The sequence below is a fragment of the Rhineura floridana genome, chromosome 7, assembly GCF_030035675.1.
Source record: "Rhineura floridana isolate rRhiFlo1 chromosome 7, rRhiFlo1.hap2, whole genome shotgun sequence".
Taxonomy (NCBI): Eukaryota; Metazoa; Chordata; class Lepidosauria; order Squamata; family Rhineuridae; genus Rhineura; species Rhineura floridana.
Genome location: NC_084486.1, coordinates 125,895,310 through 125,913,874, shown reverse-complemented (window position 1 = coordinate 125,913,874; position 18,565 = coordinate 125,895,310). Strand labels below are relative to the sequence as shown.

The 18,565-nt window shown below is 46.2% G+C and overlaps 1 protein-coding gene across 1 annotated transcript; it reads right to left on the bottom strand.

The window, feature by feature from the left end:
• Nucleotides 1-13,554: 13,554 nt before the first annotated feature.
• Nucleotides 13,555-14,228, bottom strand: C7H3orf80 (chromosome 7 C3orf80 homolog). The gene has a single exon (XM_061634491.1). It carries the CDS (start codon nt 14,226-14,228, stop codon nt 13,584-13,586), a length of 645 nt encoding a protein of 214 aa, XP_061490475.1. The 3' UTR covers nt 13,555-13,583.
• Between the last annotated feature and the right edge of the window lie 4,337 nt (nt 14,229-18,565).

Sequence of the window (18,565 nt, the reverse complement as noted above, 5' to 3'; positions counted from 1 at the left end):
CCACCTGTATCTCAGCATCCAATGCTCGTTGCTTCTCCCTCTCCTCAAACCCCATTCTCATCCTTTCAGTATCCATTCTCATTCTCTCAATTTCCAACTCCCACTGTTTTTCCTTCTCTACACCTTCCATCCTCAATCTCTCAGTTTCCAACTTTAACTTCTCTCTCAAGTACTCTATATAAGCGGGATTGCTTGAGTACCCTTCTGGGTTCTCTTCTCTGACAGGTTGTTTTTGTTGAACAGATGCGAATGCTATCAATGCTACTCGCAATTCATCTACCCCTTTACCCTCGTGAGGTAAATTGAATGTTATGCACTTCTCCACCAGCTCCTCTTTTTTCATCTTTATATATTCAGCCATGTTTTTAGGAGTTCACTCGCACTTTGCCACACACTCTTTGCCAGTCACTCTCACAAGTAATCTTTATTTGTTATTTCTTTTAGCCACACCACTTTTAGGGACTCTCTATTGTTCGTATCCCACCACTACAGCCACCACATATGTCGTCCTCCCCTGGTTCTCCCTGTCAGGTTCCCACCTGCTTGTGGCTACTGCCTTTCACTAGGCACCACCAGGGATACCACCAGTCCGGACCGTCCTTTATATGGTTTCTCACTCCGCTCTAGCACAGATCTCACTAGATCCCCCTGCTAGGCAGCACCACCAGTCACGTCCTATAACCAATACTCCCAGAGACTTTGCCTGAGTCTCTCTCTAGCTGGTTACTTTTGTGACTGCGTGCTTATGCTGTTCCAACCCCCTTGTATCTTTATAGATAACGCATACAACTCTGGGTTGGTCTGGATACTTGAATTGTTATTATTCCTCCCTTCACCGCTGCCACCATTAGATACTGTTTCTGTTCAGCCTTGGTAATTACCTTGCCCTCCCTTCTGGTATGTATATCCCCCAGCCAAGGATCAGGCCTTTGGTAAACCAAATAAGTATTTATTAAATATCAGAAATAACAAGATTAGTTTTAGAATGTTTCACAAGCGTATGGTTTCATCTATTCCTGTTTTGTACTTGACTTATTATTAATCAGAACTCCAACTCCCTCTTTCTCCACACTCCTGACCTCCACCCTCAAACACCTCTTTCTCCACACTCCCAACATCCACCTCAAACACCTCTTTCTCCACACTCCCAACATCCAACCAGATTCAACTGTTATTCTTCCATTTATACTCCCAGCCATTCAAATGCTCAGCCAATCATCCAGCATTCTACTGCTCATGTACTCCCCCTTCCTCTTTAACTCCACTTACCATATGTCTTCTATATAAACAGCACTTACCATATTTACACTATAAGCAGGAACATCACAGTACACCTATATGCCAGCTGTTTCCAAAGGAGATCAGATGTGACAGCAAATTTATTCAAGGCCTAAAATCTTTTGAAGGTGTTCCTCTCACTCCATATTACAAAACAAAATCATTTCCCAAAACTTGAATAAATTCTCCAAAGGATCAGTCCTTGATGCTGGCTCAGCAAATGCAAGGTCCGACTTATGTTTGTTGAGATAATGAGAAATATGGGAACAGAGGGACTTACAGAGTAGGATTGAGTGGTGGGAAGGGTCCTTAACTCCTCCCACTCCTCCCAGTAATTTCCTGCACACATAACCAGCAGTGCTTGGTGGGGTGGGGCAGCAGCGCTTGCTTGACCTCCCTTCACCCAAATCGCTGGAGCATACCAGGAGGAAGAGGGACAGGGAGGTAGTGAGGTCGGCATGATACAGAGGCACTAGCAGAGGCAATGCAGTGCTCCTGCTGGTGCCATGCCCACCTTGCCACTACCTTGCCTCTCCTCCCTTTCCCTCCCACTATGTTGCAGTGACATGCCTAATGGGAGGTTAGGTAAGCACCACTGGTCTGCTGTCCACTGCTGCACATAACCAGCAAGTTTCCTCCAGTCAGTTGGAACTGCCTGGGAAACGCACTTCAGGGGAGAACTGGCAGTTGCCATAAGGGTTAAGACTCACTCCTACAGGTGGAGGCTGTCCCCACGACTACCGCACACCAGCTTCAACGAGCCTTCAGCCAGCCCTCACCTGTTTGCTTTCTGACTTAAAGCCACTCTAGGGGGTGGCAGTACCTGTCCGCTTCCTCCCCCTTAGTCACAGTCAAACCAGCAGGGAGGAGGATGGGGGCAAACCTAGATTAAGTTGGCTCTGCCTGTCATTGGCTCTGATTCCATCGGTGGTCGATTTCCTTCCTTCCTGCCCTACCAGTCCCAATGGCATCCAGGCACCATTTCCTTCTGCTAAGATGGCCAAATGGAAAGAAGAGGGCAGATTTGCATATACTAATTTAAATGTACAGATGCAACTTTAGAAATAATTGCTATAAATATCGTGCCACTCACTGTAGCGTGGATGATTGTGACCAGGTGACCTGTATGGCTGCTTAGTCTACGGTACAAGTGCTAACTATGGACAGGTGACTTCCATGACCCTGCTCTTCCATCTTAGGGTTCTTTATATTTGAAGTGGACTAGGACTGGACAGCTGAACAAACAGAGAATGCCTTCAGATAGAGGAATGACTTCTGACTATTCTTCAAATAGAGGTCTGTCTGCTATAAAGGGGCAAACACTCTACCTCCTGCCTGCTGACTCCCTGTGAATGCTTCCCTAAATCCCACATTAACATTGGGGAGGGGATGGAGTTGGGGACCGCAAGTTTCCCTCCTAATGTCGAAGCTGGCCCCAAAAGCATCTTGTCTTAACCAAATACTGCTGACCATACCTTGGTTAGATGTTTTTTAATCTACAACTTTGGGAACTGGAATAAAAAGGGCAGGGGTGTCAGTGTTCTATTTCTGGTTTGCATGCTCTCCTTTCCATGATTAGAAGAGAAAGCCTTTTGCAAAGGTTAAGTAACCGGCTGCACCATTAAGGCATTTTAATTGCAGGAAAGTGAATAATAATGGAGACCATGTAAGGTTTCTCTGGTGTGCTCCCCACCCCACCCTGTACATTATAATTTGTTTTAGATGCTATAGATCTTCATTTTCCAAGTATACAGCTCTTCTAAAATGCTCTCATCTAATAAGTGCAATGATTAGCACAAAGAACATGGTTGTGCTGCTCAAGATACTGCAACACATTGCTGCATCTAACCACAAGCTAAAGGAGATACCTGCAAAGCTTGCATCTGAAAAAAACAATACTGCAGGAGATGGAATGGCAATTAAAGGTCAATTGTATTCTTTTTTTAACAAATGTCCATAAACTATTAGTTTAGATTCGTGCTAAAGAAACTTTAGGACACCCATCCCCAACCTAGTGACCTCCAGATGTTTTGGACTACTCATGTTGGCATCTGGCAGGGGATGATGGGAGCTGCAATCCAAAACATCTGAAAGTCACAAAGATGGGGAAAGGTGCATCAGGGTTAATACAGATGTAGCATTTTTAGACCATTCAAGCAGCAGGTTCATCATCTACAGCTAGATTGGGGTACCTCAAGCCTGGGGGCCAAATGTAGCCCTCCTGGCCTATCTGGCCCTTACAACTCTCTCCAGACCACACCCCCTCTCATCAGGAACACCCTGCACTACCCTGCTGTGTCCTAAATTCATTCTACAGTGTTAACCCAGTTTTTCCACTTGACACCGACATACGTATCAGCACATCAAATATTGGTTCTGCATGCTGCTTTCAGTAAGGTAGACCAGTCCCTCCTTTTATGCACCAGCCATGCTTTGTGTTAATAACAGAGCATGTATTTCTTATATTCAGTGGTGCAGTGGAAGGGAAACACAGGGGATTGTAACTCCACAGCTTTTTTTCAGAGCAGGAGCAATGATATGATCTGCCTGAGCACCAGGATAATTGACCTATGTTCCTTGCTCTGGCAAGTGAATGAGATGATAATGAGGTTTTCAAGTTTGTTTGTGAGAGACTGGCACTGAGGAACTCAGAGACTAGATGCTTTCCTTTTCTTTGATAGGGTTCCTACTCTGTGCTACTAGTTTAAATAGTAAAACTTTTTTGCATTTCAATTGCTAAAAATTGCATTTCAATTGCTAAAAATCTTTTGTTCAAAGTTCAATGTGCTTTACAAGTTGAATCCATGAAGTCAGAAGTAAGCACCACCAAGTTCAGTGAAGCTTACTGCTACGTAACTATGCACAGGATTGCAATAATGCCAATCCTAATGAATTGGGTGTTGTATTATGTGCTGTTGGTCTTTGCTGTATGTGTATGTAGGTCTGTATGTGTGTATATACATAATGGGGGCCTTGCGGGGGCTGACTATGGGGGTTGTCATGATGAGCTCCAGCACTTCAAAACTTTGCCACTTCTTATATGCATTTATTCTTCATCTTATATAAAAAAAAGTTTGCAAACATTTTAAAAGCAGTCACAAGAGTGTTCTAGGGATTGTGCATGTGTATATTGGTGACAACACAGGCGCTGGTCAATCAGCTTCACACTTATGCTGAAAACCTGCAAAATCCCACCACCACCACCACCATTGGCAACACAAACTCCTCAGGACAGAAACATGCACATTTGTTTAGAAGGCACTGACAGCACTGTCAACTACTTGTTTGCCTCTTTTTAAATGTTATGATTGTCTTCACCTTCAGACACAACAAAGGAAATCTTTAAGATCACAAAGTGAAAGCTTAATTCTGTAGTCTTCACCTCCACATGTAGTAATTCTGGCTTTATTTTTGGCCACAATTCCAAGTACTGCTTATTCCCTTAAAATCCTTCAACAGCTTAGGACCAAGACACCTAATGGGCCATCTCTTCCCATATGTGCGTGCCAACTCATTAACACAGGGGCTGCCTACCATTTTGGGCTTGTGGGCACATCTGCAAACTGGAGAAATGGTGGACACTGCACGCACACACACTGCAACCAGACACTCATCACAACCTAGTCTAGTGGCTACAATAGAATGCTGCTTTCAAGCCTAATTTTGGCTGGGGGGGTTACTCTGTGGACATCAGGGAAGACTTCTACATATGCAGGTGCACCTGTGGATGTCATACTGGTGACCCCTGCATGAAGATCTACCAGACAATCTCTCCAGAGCAATAAGTAGTAATAAGGGCAGCCCAAGGTCACCCTGAGCTAGGAGCCAAATCCTGAAAGAACCTATATCTTAGGAGACAGATCCTAGGAGAAGGAAGCCTATAGAAAGCTAGTTTTCAACACCACCCTAGCAGGAAAGCTTCAGGGGACACTGTAAACAAGGCTAAATTCCACAAGCTCTGTTTCCCTAGGTTAAAGAAAGGTCAGGCTGTTCTAGGTGGGAAAACAACAAACAAAAAAGACTTGCCTGGAAGTCGCAGCCCCTTGGTTAGATTAAAAGCAGCCAAAAGCTTAAACAGCCCCGCCCCTCGCTCAGGAAGGAAGCCTGCCTTCCTGCCTTCAAAGGAAGGAAGCCTGAGATAATACTAAAGAGTTAAGCCCCAGCTGATAGTTGAGCCATCAGCCTCAAGTAACACATCATTGGCTGGCAGCAGTAGCTGGGAGGAACCAGCCACACATATAAAGTCAGAGCACCCTAGTGAGGGAGCCTGCTCCATGAGCTAGAGAAAGCCCCAGCTGACGAAACATCAAGGCCCCAGCTGACGAAGCGTCAAGGCGAGTTAAGCAGCAGAGCGAGTTCGGCAGCAGGGCAAGGAGGCCAGGGCCCTCCACTCTGCCCGTCTGTTCCCTAACCTCAACTAAACCGCAGTCTCCAACCCATTGACGTAATAAACCTTAAACAAAACTATGCAGGTAAGAAGCCAGCAGGGGTGTGGGGGCTTTCCAGTGTTTTGCACCGCCTGCAGCATGTACAACTATCTGCCTGTTGGACAGAAGTCATGGGTGTGCTCTCAGTGCAATGAGCTCCTGGCTCTCCGGGAATGACTTCATTTCCTTGAGGCCAAGGTGGCGGACCTGGAAAAGCTGAGAGAGGCAGAGAGGTGTGTGGAGGAGGCCTTCAGGGACGTTATAGCTGTGTCCCACTCCAACGATGATAGCTCTCCTGATATCATGGAGAACGATGGTCTCGGGGAAGGAGAGCCATTCAGCTGAGGAAGAGGGAAACGATCCCTTAGAAGGGACCCATTCCTTGGGGGATAAGCAGCTATCCTCTCGTGCCGAGGATATATCTCCAGGGGGTGGAGGGATCCTTGTAGTGGGTGATTCGATCATTAGGAACATAGACAGTGGGGTGTGTGATGGGCATGTAGACTGCAAGGTGTTTTCCCTGCCTGGTGCGAAGGTTGCGGATATCGCCCGTCGTTTAGATAGTTTGGTAGACAGTGCTGGGGAGGAGTCAGTGGTCGTGGTGCATGTTGGCACCAACAACATGGGGAAATGCAGCCGTGAGGTCCTGGAAGCAAAATTTAGGTTGCTAGGTAGGATGCTGAAAGCCAGGACCTCCAAGGTGGCTTTCTCTGAAATGCTACCAGTTCCACGCGCAGGAACAGCCAGCCAGGCCCAGCTTTGCAGTCTCAATGCGTGGATGAGACGATGGTGTCGGGTGGAAGGGTTTGGATTTGTTAGGCACTGGGGAACATTTTGGGACAAGCTGGGCCTGTACAAAAGGGACGGGCTCCACTTGAACCAGAATGGAACCAGACTGCTGGCACTTAAAATTAAAAAGGTGGCAGAGCAACTTTTAAACTGACTGAGGGGGAAAACCCGACAGGAGCTGAGGAAGGTCCTGTTCGGAATAAACCTCCCCCCTGGGATAAAAACCAAAGAAATGATGAAATTTTAAAAGGGGTAGGCCTAGAAGTAGGCATTGTGAGAGCAGGGGCACAGGATATAAATTCAGAAGAGCAAAATTACCGCAGGCCAAACCACAAGTGCCAAAGACACTTGAAGAGAGACACTGCTTACAAGTGCCTGTACGCTAATGCTAGGAGCCTCCGAACCAAGATGGGAGAACTGGAGTGCTTGGTCTTAGAGGAGAGCATTGATATAGTGAGCATAACGGAGACCAGGTGGAATGGAGGAAACCAGTGGGATACGGTTATCCCTGGATATAAACAGAGCTTGGAAAAGTTACTTTTTTGAACTACAACTCCCATCAGCCTCAGCCAGCATGGCCACTGGATTGGCTTGATGGGTGTTGTAGTTCAAAACAGTAACTTTTCCAAGCTCTGGATATAAACTATATCAGAAGGACAGGGCAGGACGTATCGGTGGCAGAGTCGCTCTATACGTGAAAGAAGGCATTGAATCCAGCAAGCTCGAAACCCCAAAAGAGGCGGACTCCTCCACAGAATCGTTGTGGGTGGTGATACCGTGCCCCAGGAGGGACTTAATACTGGGAACGATCTATCGTCCCCCTGATCAAAATGCTCAGGGAGACCTTGAGATGAGATATGAAATTGAGGAAGCATCCAAACTAGGAAATGTGGTAGTAATGGGTGACTTCAACTACCCGGACATAGACTGGCCGCATATGTGTTCCAGTCATGACAAAGAAGCAAAGTTTCTAGATATTCTAAATGACTATTCCCTAGACCAGTTGGTCATGGAACTGACCAGAGGGACGGCAACCCTGGACTTAATCCTCAGTGGGGACTGGGACCTGGTGCGAGATGTAAGTGTTGTTGAACTGATTGGGAGCAGTGACCACAGTGCTATTAAATTAAACATACATGCAAATGGCCAATTGCCAAGAAAATCCAACATGGTCACATTTGACTTCAAAAGAGGAAACTTCACAAAAATGAGGGGATTGGTAAAAAGAAAGCTGAAAAACAAAGTCCAGAGGGTCACATCACTCGAAAATGCTTGGAAGTTGTTTAAAACACTATATTAGAAGTTCAAGTGGAGTGCACACCGCAGATCAGAAAAGGTACCACCAGGGCCAAGAAGATGCCAGTATGGTTAACGAGCAAAGTCAAGGAAGCTCTTAGAGGCAAAAAGTCTTCCTTCAGAAAATGGAAGTCTTGTCCGAATGAAGAAAATAAAAAGGAACACAAACTCTGGCAAAAGAAATGCAAGAAGACAATAAGGGATGCTAAAAAAGAATTTGAGGAGCACATTGCTAAGAACATAAAAACCAACAACAAAAAATTCTATAAATACATTCAAAGCAGGAGACCATCTAGGGAGGCTATTGGACCCTTGGATGAGAAGGGAGTCAAAGGTGTACTAAAGAACGATAAGGAGATTGCAGAGAAGCTAAATGAATTCTTTGCATCTGTCTTCGCAGTGGAAGATATAGGGCAGATCCCTGAACCTGAACTAACATTTGCAGGAAGGGATTCTGAGGAACTGAGACAAATAGTGGTAACGAGAGAGGAAGTTCTAGGCTTAATGGACAATATAAAAACTGACAAATCACCAGGCCCGGATGGCATCCACCCGAGAGTTCTCAAAGAACTCAGATGTGAAATTGCTGATCTGCTAACTAAAATATGTAACTTGTCCCTCGGGTCCTCCTCCGTGCCTGAGGACTGGAAAGTGGCAAATGTAACGCCAATCTTCAAAAAGGGATCCAGAGGGGATCCCGGAAATTACAGGCCAGTTAGCTTAACTTCTGTCCCTGGAAAACTGGTAGAAAGTATTATTAAAGCTAGATTAACTAAGCACATAGAAGAACAAGCCTTGCTGAAGCAGAGCCAGCATGGCTTCTGCAAGGGAAAGTTCTGTCTCAGTAACCTATTAGAATTCTTTGAGAGTGTCAACAAGCATATAGATAGAGGTGATCCGGTGGACATAGTGTACTTAGACTTTCAAAAAGCGTTTGACAAGGTACCTCACCAAAGACTTCTGAGGAAACTTAGCAGTCATGGAATAAGAGGAGAGGTCCTCTTGTGGATAAGGAATTGGTTGAGAAGCAGAAAGCAGAGAGTAGGAATAAACGGACAGTTCTCCCAATGGAGGGCTGTAGAAAGTGGAGTCCCTCAAGGATCGGTATTGGGACCTGTACTTTTCAACTTGTTCATTAATGACCTAGAATTAGGAGTGAGCAGTGAAGTGGCCAAGTTTGCTGACGACACTAAATTGTTCAGGGTTGTTAAAACAAAAAGAGATTGCGAAGAGCTCCAAAAAGACCTCTCCAAACTGAGTGAATGGGCGGAAAAATGGCAAATGCAATTCAATATAAACAAGTGTAAAATTATGCATATTGGAGCAAAAAATCTGAATTTCACATATACGCTCATGGGGTCTGAACTGGCGGTGACCGACCAGGAGAGAGACCTCGGGGTTGTAGTGGACAGCACGATGAAAATGTCGACCCAGTGTGCAGCAGCTGTGAAAAAGGCAAATTCCATGCTAGCGATAATTAGGAAAGGTATTGAAAATAAAACAGCCAATATCATAATGCCGTTGTATAAATCTATGGTGCGGCCACATTTGTAATACTGTGTACAGTTCTGGTCACCTCATCTCAAAAAGCATATTATAGAGTTGGAAAAGGTTCAGAAGAGGGCAACCAGAATGATCAAGGGGATGGAGCGACTCCCTTACGAGGAAAGGTTGCAGCATTTGGGGCTTTTTAGTTTAGAGAAAAGGCGGGTCAGAGGAGACATGATAGAAGTGTATAAAATTATGCATGGCATTGAGAAAGTGGATAGAGAAAAGTTCTTCTCCCTCTCTCATAATACTAGAACTCGTGGACATTCAAAGAAGCTGAATGTTGGAAGATTCAGGACAGACAAAAGGAAGTACTTCTTTACTCAGTGCATAGTTAAACTATGGAATTTGCTCCCACAAGATGCAGTAATGGCCACCAGCTTGGATGGCTTTAAAAGAAGATTAGACAAATTCATGGAGGACAGGGCTATCAATGGCTACTAGCCGTGATGGCTGTGCTGTGCCACCCTAGTCAGAGGCAGCATGCTTCTGAAAACCAGTTGCCGGAAGCCTCAGGAGGGGAGAGTGTTCTTGCACTCGGGTCCTGCTTGCGGGCTTCCCCCAGGCACCTGGTTGGCCACTGTGAGAACAGGATGCTGGACTAGATGGGCCACTGGCCTGATCCAGCAGGCTCTTCTTATGTTCTTATGTTCCTACACATCCCATAATTAGCTGAGCTCCATCTGTTGGGGAATGGAAGAGACTTACTTGTGGCCACACCTAAGTTCTGGAAATTCTAGTTAGGGACAAGGTTCATTTTGCCCACTTTCTGATAGTCTTCTGCCCGAGCTGAAAATGTTACTTTACTGATCCTCTGACTTGATAACTGTTTTATCTGAACTGGCTTTCCCTGTGCTGAGTCCAGCAAGGGAACAGATCCATCTGACAGTAACAACAACATACTTTAGGTATGGATATGCCCAAAGAAAATAGAGGCGAAGCTACAGAAGGACCGTAGCTTAGTGGCAGAGCATCTGCTTTGCATGCAGAAGGTCACAGCACCAGTCCTTGGCATCTCCAGGTAGGGCTGGGAATGTCTCTTGCCTGAAAGCCTAGAGAGCTGCCGGTAGTCAGAGAAGACAGTACTGAGCTAGATGGACCAATGCCCTGACTTGGTGTACGGCATCTTCCTATCACCCTCAGACTTGTCCACAAATTCAGGGGAGTGATCTTCAGCAGAGCCCTGCAACTTTAACCTTGTACACCCTGTGTGAACCGTGCTCCCGATGACAACACGAAGGATCCTGGATTGAGTTTGAAATCCATTCTCAGTTGACACTATGTACCAACCTGACCATGAGGAGCACAAGAGCCCTGTCTTGCATGCCCACGCTGCAACCCAGAAGCCTTTGCAACAGTTTTTCATGCCCCCCCCACACCTCATGGAGCTATGGGACAAATGATGCAATATTGGGAACCTCATGCCACATCCACACTTACGGTATTTCAGCGTGTATGTGTCCATTGAACCAATTCCAAACGCTATCCTATGGAAGCAAAACGTTATGTCAGAACTTGTCTGAAATGCCAAAAGCTTTAGAAGGTTTATCAGTTCACAGGACAATGCCGTTCACTGGCTCTAGTCTAGATCGTCCTATGTAAACAAACAAAAACCTGGGCTGTTCTCAGCAAGGTGGGTTCCGAACCTCATCCTGTGCTGCAAACCCCATCTGTGGCTGCAAAATGTTGTTTTTGTTGTTGTTGTATGTCACCATGGCATAATGGTGATAAATAACAACAAATGATTAAACTATCCCATAAACTTCAGCTAATAGTCAATATAGTTGTTCTTTAGAAGCAGAAGTCCTAGTTCCAGGGGACCTTTAAGACTTTTGGTGTTTTTAAGCTACCATGGTGGATCAGGCAGTGGTGGATACCCAGCAGGCATTACCAGAGGCATGGGATCACAGCATTTGCCTGATCATATTGTGTGGTGGTCCCTGGACTGTCCAGTCCTATACATGTTTACTTGGAAATAAGCCACTTGTTGTTTGACAGGATGTAAGCATTGCAGCCTCAGGGTTATGAGTTCAACCCTAAGTGTACTGATTCCAAAAGGAAGTCCAAGCGATTTAACTGGACTGTGTTTAGGGGCTGATTCTTATAACCAATAGGATCATGGATGCTGCCGTAAACTGCTGCAGATGCTAGCTTCTTGCCTGTACCAACTGGTCAATTTGTCATGCACAGCCATCACAAGCAAGGTTTCAATATTTTCCATGGCACCATTGGTCTTCCAAAATGGGAGGTTTACTGTCTGCAGGATCACATGACTCCCAGGCCCTAGGCTAGGAGCCAGCATGCACAGTGATTTCCAGACATTTGTTTCAATTAGCTGCAGATCTGAAAGGTCATTTATCTAATCTTTACACTTTTCACTTAGATTGTGCATTTCAAGCGTTCACAGTGTTTCACAAACATTATCTCAGCCGTCCAAGGTATTATTATCCTCATATTGCAGTTTGGAAGAGGGAGGGCTCTAGTAAGGCCTCCCAGGCAACATTTGAGCTAACTAGGGACTATCCCTTGCCACTGTGCTATATTAATTCTGTGTGTAACAGTCAAGGAACCCAACTGAATGAAGTGACCGAGCTTTTGAGTTCCTCAAAATCTTTATCAGCCCCTCCTAACAAAAAACACCCCAAACAAACAAAAACAAGATGGTAGTGGAAGAAAGGAGGCTGCAAGGTGAAAAAGTCTGCGGCTGTCTGACAGTGCAATCCTATGCATGTCTTTATATTGTAAATTACTTTGGGATGCCTCATGTGAAGTGATTCATGAATGAAAATAAGAATACTCAGAAATGTCCCTTTGGTTGTTAACGTGACGCACTTCTGAGTAAGTATGTATAGAACTGCAGCCTTATAATATTATGGGGGAGATTAGGCCAAATGCAACCTTAACATATAGCATACTAAATAGCATACTAACCTAATCTGTAATTTCAACTGTTATTAAAAGGCAAAAAGTGCATTGGTCCAAAAGGCAGACAGGAAACTTTAGTCAGGCCTAGTCATAAGTGGGAGCTGCAGCGCTGGAGCACATATCTGCCCTACTGAGTGTCACAAGCTTTTGCTCTCCTCTTGCAGCCAGGCTGTCTGCACCACCACCACCACCAGTGCTGACATTATATGGGGATGAGATTGCATAGTGCTAGTACTCAGTCAGGAGGACCGACAACACTAATGATAAAATCACATTTTTTAGAAAGGCCCTAAAACTTCAACTATTTAAGTATTTGTCTCTTTCATCATTATAGCAATCCGTGAACGCATCAGGAGCTGTTTCCACAAAGAAAGCTTTTCAATGAGTTGCCCTACCACCATCTCTCTTTCTCTCAGACACACACCTCAAATCCTCCCAAACTGCATCACAGCAAACTCCTTAAAAAGGGGAAAGTATAAAAGCAATTCATGAAGGTTACAATTCCTCTTGACACCCCTACCTGAGCCCTCAATTATCTTGAAGGTTTGCAAGGCACAAATCAGTTAGGCTTGTATTTTTTAGACTGCAACCCTACGCATGTTTGGTCAGAAATACCCCCCTGAATTTCATGGGACTTGATTCCAGGTAAATGTGCACAGGGCTGCAGCCTGAAGCAAGTGACATTTAAGCAAACACATTTAAACGAACTGGATTTGTCGCAAACAATAATGGGGAAAAAATCACACCCATCGATCCCATCCAGAATTTTAATCTGCAGGGAGAAGAGGCTAGTTAACAGAAGGCATCTCCGCAAGGCAGAAAAAAAGTAGGAGGAACATTAAAAAAAAAAAGCACTCTTAATTTCTCCTAGTCCCGAATGTGTCCAACTTGAAGGCATGTCACACATTTAAACCAGGCACTTAATGAATCTATTTTATCTGTATGTCTGCGAAATCTCAGACAATGAAAGGCCGGCGGTATTGTTGGGTAGGCAGAAAGCAAAGGCGTTTTCTCAAGGCAGACTGCGCCCTCCTTTACCGCCACACTTTACCTTCTCGAGTGTGGGACCTCGCACAGTGCAGGGGGGCTCTAGAAGACCCCCACCCATCGTCAACCTACCACTTCCCCTCCCCCCCCTTCCAAAGAACCGCAGTCTCCTGGAATCTCAACGGGAAAGGGCGACTCCACCGTGCCACCAAGATCCCCAGCCACGTGGGGAGCAGCCTCTTCTTCTGGGGGGTTGGAGGCTTCATCTCCGGGGAACACGAAGAGAGGACGAGAAAGGGGGACGTGTGATGGGGGGGGACGCAGGAACGGTCCTCAACTGCCTCCTACCCAGCAGCCCGGTTCTGCGAGGCCTCTGCCCGCCCCTGTGGCCAGGCTAGTGACGGGGAGGACGCCAGGCTGCTGGAGCCGCATGGATTCCTCGTAAGTGGGCAAATATTTCACTTCCTCGTAGCTGGGCAGCTGCAAGAAGACGGGCGAGACGATGTGCAGGAGAGGCGGCGGCAGCGGGTCGCGGCCCCTACCGCTGTCTAGCAGCGAGTCCTGCGAGGTGGCGGCCGTCACGTTGAGCGGGGTAACGGCGCGGGCGAGCGAGTCTAGCTCTCCCTCGTCGTCGTCTCCCTCCTCCTCCTCCTCCTCCTCCTCTTGGCCCCGCTGTCCCGGGCGCCGCCGGTGGTGCCTGCGCGGGCTGGGGCAGATGATGCGCTGCAGAAAGTACCCGATGGCGAAGAGCACCAGCAAGATGAGCAGCCCGGAGAGCTTCCGCACGAACCAACCCACATTGTCCAGGAACGTGTGAAAGGGCAGCTTGCAGCACTTGATCTCCGGGTAGGTGGCGTTGCCGAAGCTGCAGCAGCTCTCCTGGTCGCCGCATTTCAGCTCCCCGCAGTTCCCCTGGCAAGGATGCCACAGCAAAGCAGTCCCCAGAGCCAGCAGTCCCGAGGGGAGGCCTGGCAACATCCTCCCTCCCTCCTCCCCTCCTCCGGCCACCTAATAACTAGAGGGGAGGAGGGGGAAGAATTGGGGACGGAGATCTCGCTGGCCCTCCACCATTGCCCCGCGGCTCCCCTTTTCACTCCACCCCGTCGAGCTTTGCGCTCAGGGTTCTTTGCAAACTCGCATTTTGGTTCTGCAACTTAGGCGGCGGCGGCGGGTGGGGGGGCTTAAGGAGGGCGCTTTGCAGCAACAGCAGCTGTCGGAGGAACCGCTCCAGGATGGGAGACGGTCCCGGAGAGCCGCGGGATCTCCTTTAGCCCACTGGGCCGGCTCCGGGATGCTGAGCTGCTGAGCAGGTCCTGCTTGCAAAGGCTACCCGCGAGGCAGGGTCCTGCAGGCGAGAGGCGGGAAAATCTGGCATGGTGCGTGCGTGTGGGCCCCCGGCTGCAAACCGAGAAGCGGCCGGGGAAAGGGTTAATGGCTCGGGTGGATCGGTTCACTTTTTCCGCAGCGCTTTGATCCTTATTAATATAGCTGTCGCCCTCTCCTTCTGTCAAAGGCAAGGAGCAACGCGCTGCTCTCCCCTCGGTTGGTTGAATGCCTGTGCTGAAGTGCCTGGATTCCCCTTGTTGCCCTTATTTAAATTGACTTGCTACTGGGAGTTGCTCACCATATTTCTGGTTTGATTTCTGATTAAAAATTGATGATAACCATTTGGCGGATGTTAATGGGCTTAATGCAGCTCCTCTTCCATTAGGGAGTTGGAAGGCTGTGATTTTCCTGGCTAGGTTCCTCCCTGTGCTGTCCAGCCAGGGAGAGAGATCAGGGTCTTCTTTCTCTGGAGGTAAAATGATGAAACGGAGGTTATCTTACTTTGGACACATAATGAGAAGATGTGATTCACTAGAAAAGACTATAATGCTGGGGGGAAAAGAAGGGAGTAGAAAAAGAGGAAGGCCCAACATGAGATGGATTGATTCCATAAAGGAAGCCACAGACCTGAACTTACAAGATCTGAACAGGGTGGTTCATGACAGATGCTCTTGGAGGTCGCTGATTCATAGGGTCGCCATAAGTCATCGACTTGGAGGCATATAACCACAAAAAAAATTATCTTCTTGAGGACTGTGGGCAACTTGCTTTCTTTTTAACTTATTATTGTCAGTATCATTATTTCCTCCCTCAGTGGCCATGACATTGACAAAAATAAGTAATACTGTGCTGGATGTTTTTATTGTAAAAATGAAACTCAGTTTTTTAGCAGAATGAAACACATAACCTGCCTAGAGAAGCTGACGGTCTAACTTTATTTCCAGAGGAGTAGCCATGTGCATTTGTTGTAGGAAAAACAATGAAGAGGCACTTTGAAAATGAACACATTTATTATACCCTAGTAAGTTTTTGTGGACCACAGACCACTTCAGACACATGAAGTGCCAACTTGAGGATTTAGGATGACACGTCATACAGCTGATGAAGTGGGCTGTGTGTGGGCTGTGAAAGCTTGGGTCATACTGAAGGGCCGCAAGACTCTGTTGTTTAATGTAAATTTGGACAGGGGTGCTGGCAAAGGCAAGACAGGAGAGGACCCCAAAATAAGTAGGCGGGGTTAGGGTAACGGGATGAATGTGAGTAAACATAGTTTCACAGACTATGAAGACTATGAGCTTAGGCCAAAAGGTACATGGAAAATGTACAGTTTGAGGAGAGATTTGAAGGAAGAGGTGGCATCATGAAGATGTACTAGGAGGGAGCTGAAGGCATAAAGAACAGAAAAGAGAAATGCAGGTCCCAGGTTCAGTCCCCAGCATCTCCTGGTAGGGATTGGAAAGGCTACTTACTGCCTGAAATCCAGGAGAGCTGCTGCAAGTCAGTGTAGGCAATACTGAGCTAGAGGGCAACTACCTGTGTACCTGCAAGAGTAGGAGACCAGAAGGTGATACATTTGGAGACGTATTGTTTTCCACATTTATACCCCATCTTTCTATGATAACATCAAACTCAGGCTTACAACTAAAAATGTAAACCACAAACCAAGCAGTCAAGGGCAAGAATAGGCTGTGATATGAATATAGAGAGGAGATAATTGCCTCCTGTTCCCTCACAGGTTCTAGCTTATCTCTACTTTTTAACTAGGCCTTGTTAGTAGCAAGACAACTGAGAGGAAAACTTTAATGAGTGTGGAAGGCCTTATAATGTTTGTATTCTGCATCAGTCCTCACAAGATCCCCCGGGTGGATGAAATGGCATTTCGGGGGGGGGGAATAATAATAACAGCCTTGAACATAAGGGGAAATTTGTAAAACAAAACAAAACAATGCACTTTGCCAGTCGGAAACACAACGGCAAAACTGATATGAGGACAAGTTTATGACACCTCCCAAAGGTCAAATGGAAAAAATATCTTATTTTAAAGGAGAAGTTGAAAGTTTTAACCAACATACATATCACCTTCCAGTTACAGTAGGGCCCCACTCATACCATGGGTTATGTTCCAGACCCCCTCCTAAAAGCGAAACCCACCAAAAACCGGAACTCATTCAATAGAATGGCACCCGACGCCTGAAAAACACCGTAAAAGCGGAACAAGCGCCATATGAGTAGAGCCTTACTCTAATTGAAAGCCGCCGTATTAGCGGAACGCCTCAAAGTGGGGCTCTACTGTATTAGCAATGGAAGTGATTAAATTTACTTCAGTGACAAGGTTTTTCTCTGAAAGTGCTGGTAAGCACTGAGATAGTGACAATGTATTCCAATACTCTTTGTAAGACACATAAGAACATAAGAACATAAGAAGAGCCTGCTGGATCAGGCCAGTGGCCCATCTAGTCCAGCATCCTGTTCTCACAGTGGCCAACCAGGTGCCTGGGGGAAGCCCGCAAGCAGGACCCGAGTGCAAGAACACTCTCCCTTCCTGAGGCTTCCGGCAACTGGTTTTCAGAAGCATGCTGCCTCTGACTAGGGTGGCACAGCACAGCCATCACGGCTAGTAGCCATTGATAGCCCTGTCCTCCATGAATTTGTCTAATCTTCTTTTAAAGCCATCCAAGCTGGTGGCCATTACTGCATCTTGTGGGAGCAAATTCCATAGTTTAACTATGCGCTGAGTAAAGAAGTACTTCCTTTTGTCTGTCCTGAATCTTCCAACATTCAGCTTCTTTGAATGTCCACGAGTTCTAGTATTATGAGAGAGGGAGAAGAACTTTTCTCTATCCACTTTCTCAATGCCATGCATAATTTTATACACTTCTATCATGTCTCCTCTGACCCGCCTTTTCTCTAAACTAAAAAGCCCCAAATGCTGCAACCTTTCCTCGTAAGGGAGTCGCTCCATCCCCTTGATCATTCTGGTTGCCCTCTTCTGAACCTTTTCCAACTCTATAATATGCTTTTTGAGATGAGGCGACCAGAACTGTACACAGTATTCCAAATGCGGTCGCACCATAGATTTATACAACGGCATTATGATACCGGCTGTTTTATTTTCAATACCTTTCCTAATTATTGCTAGCATGGAATTTGCCTTTTTCACAGCTGCCGCACACTGGGTCGACATTTTCATCGTGCTGTCCACCACAACCCCGAGGTCTCTCTCCTGGTTGGTCACCTCCAGTTCAGACCCCATGAGCGTATATGTGGAATTAAGATTTTTTGCTCCAATATGCATAATTTTACACTTGTTTATATTGAATTGCATTTGCCATTTTTCTGCCCATTCACTCAGTTTGGAGAGGTCTTTTTGGAGCTCTTCGCAATCCCTTTTTGTTTTAACAACCCTGAACAATTTAGTGTCGTCAGCAAACTTGGCCACTTCACTGCTCACTCCTAATTCTAGGTCATTAATGAACAAGTTGAAAAGTACAGGTCCCAATACCGATCCTTGAGGGACTCCACTTTCTACAGCCCTCCATTGGGAGAACTGTCCGTTGATTCCTACTCTCTGCTTTCTGCTTCTTAACCAATTCCTTATCCACAAGAGGACCTCTCCTCTTATTCCATGACTGCTAAGCTTCCTCAGAAGCCTTTGGTGAGGTACCTTGTCAACGCTTTTTGAAAGTCTAAGTACACTATGTCCACTGGATCACCTCTATCTATATGCTTGTTGACACTCTCAAAGAATTCTAATAGGTTACTGAGACAGGACTTTCCCTTGCAGAAGCCATGCTGGCTCTGCTTCAGCAAGGCTTGTTCTTCTATGTGCTTAGTTAATCTAGCTTTAATAATACTTTCTACCAGTTTTCCAACTCACCTGCAACTGCCCTGGGACAATTTTATTTATTCATTACATTTTCTATTATTACTCATCCTTGAAGGACCACAGGCTTATTCACTGTATTCTGTCAGGCACCTTGTGAAGGCCT

Coding starts and splice junctions, on each gene's coding strand:
- C7H3orf80 (XM_061634491.1), bottom strand. CDS start 14,228: ATGTTGCCAGGCCTCCCCTCGGGACTGCTGGCTCTGGGGACTGCTTTG.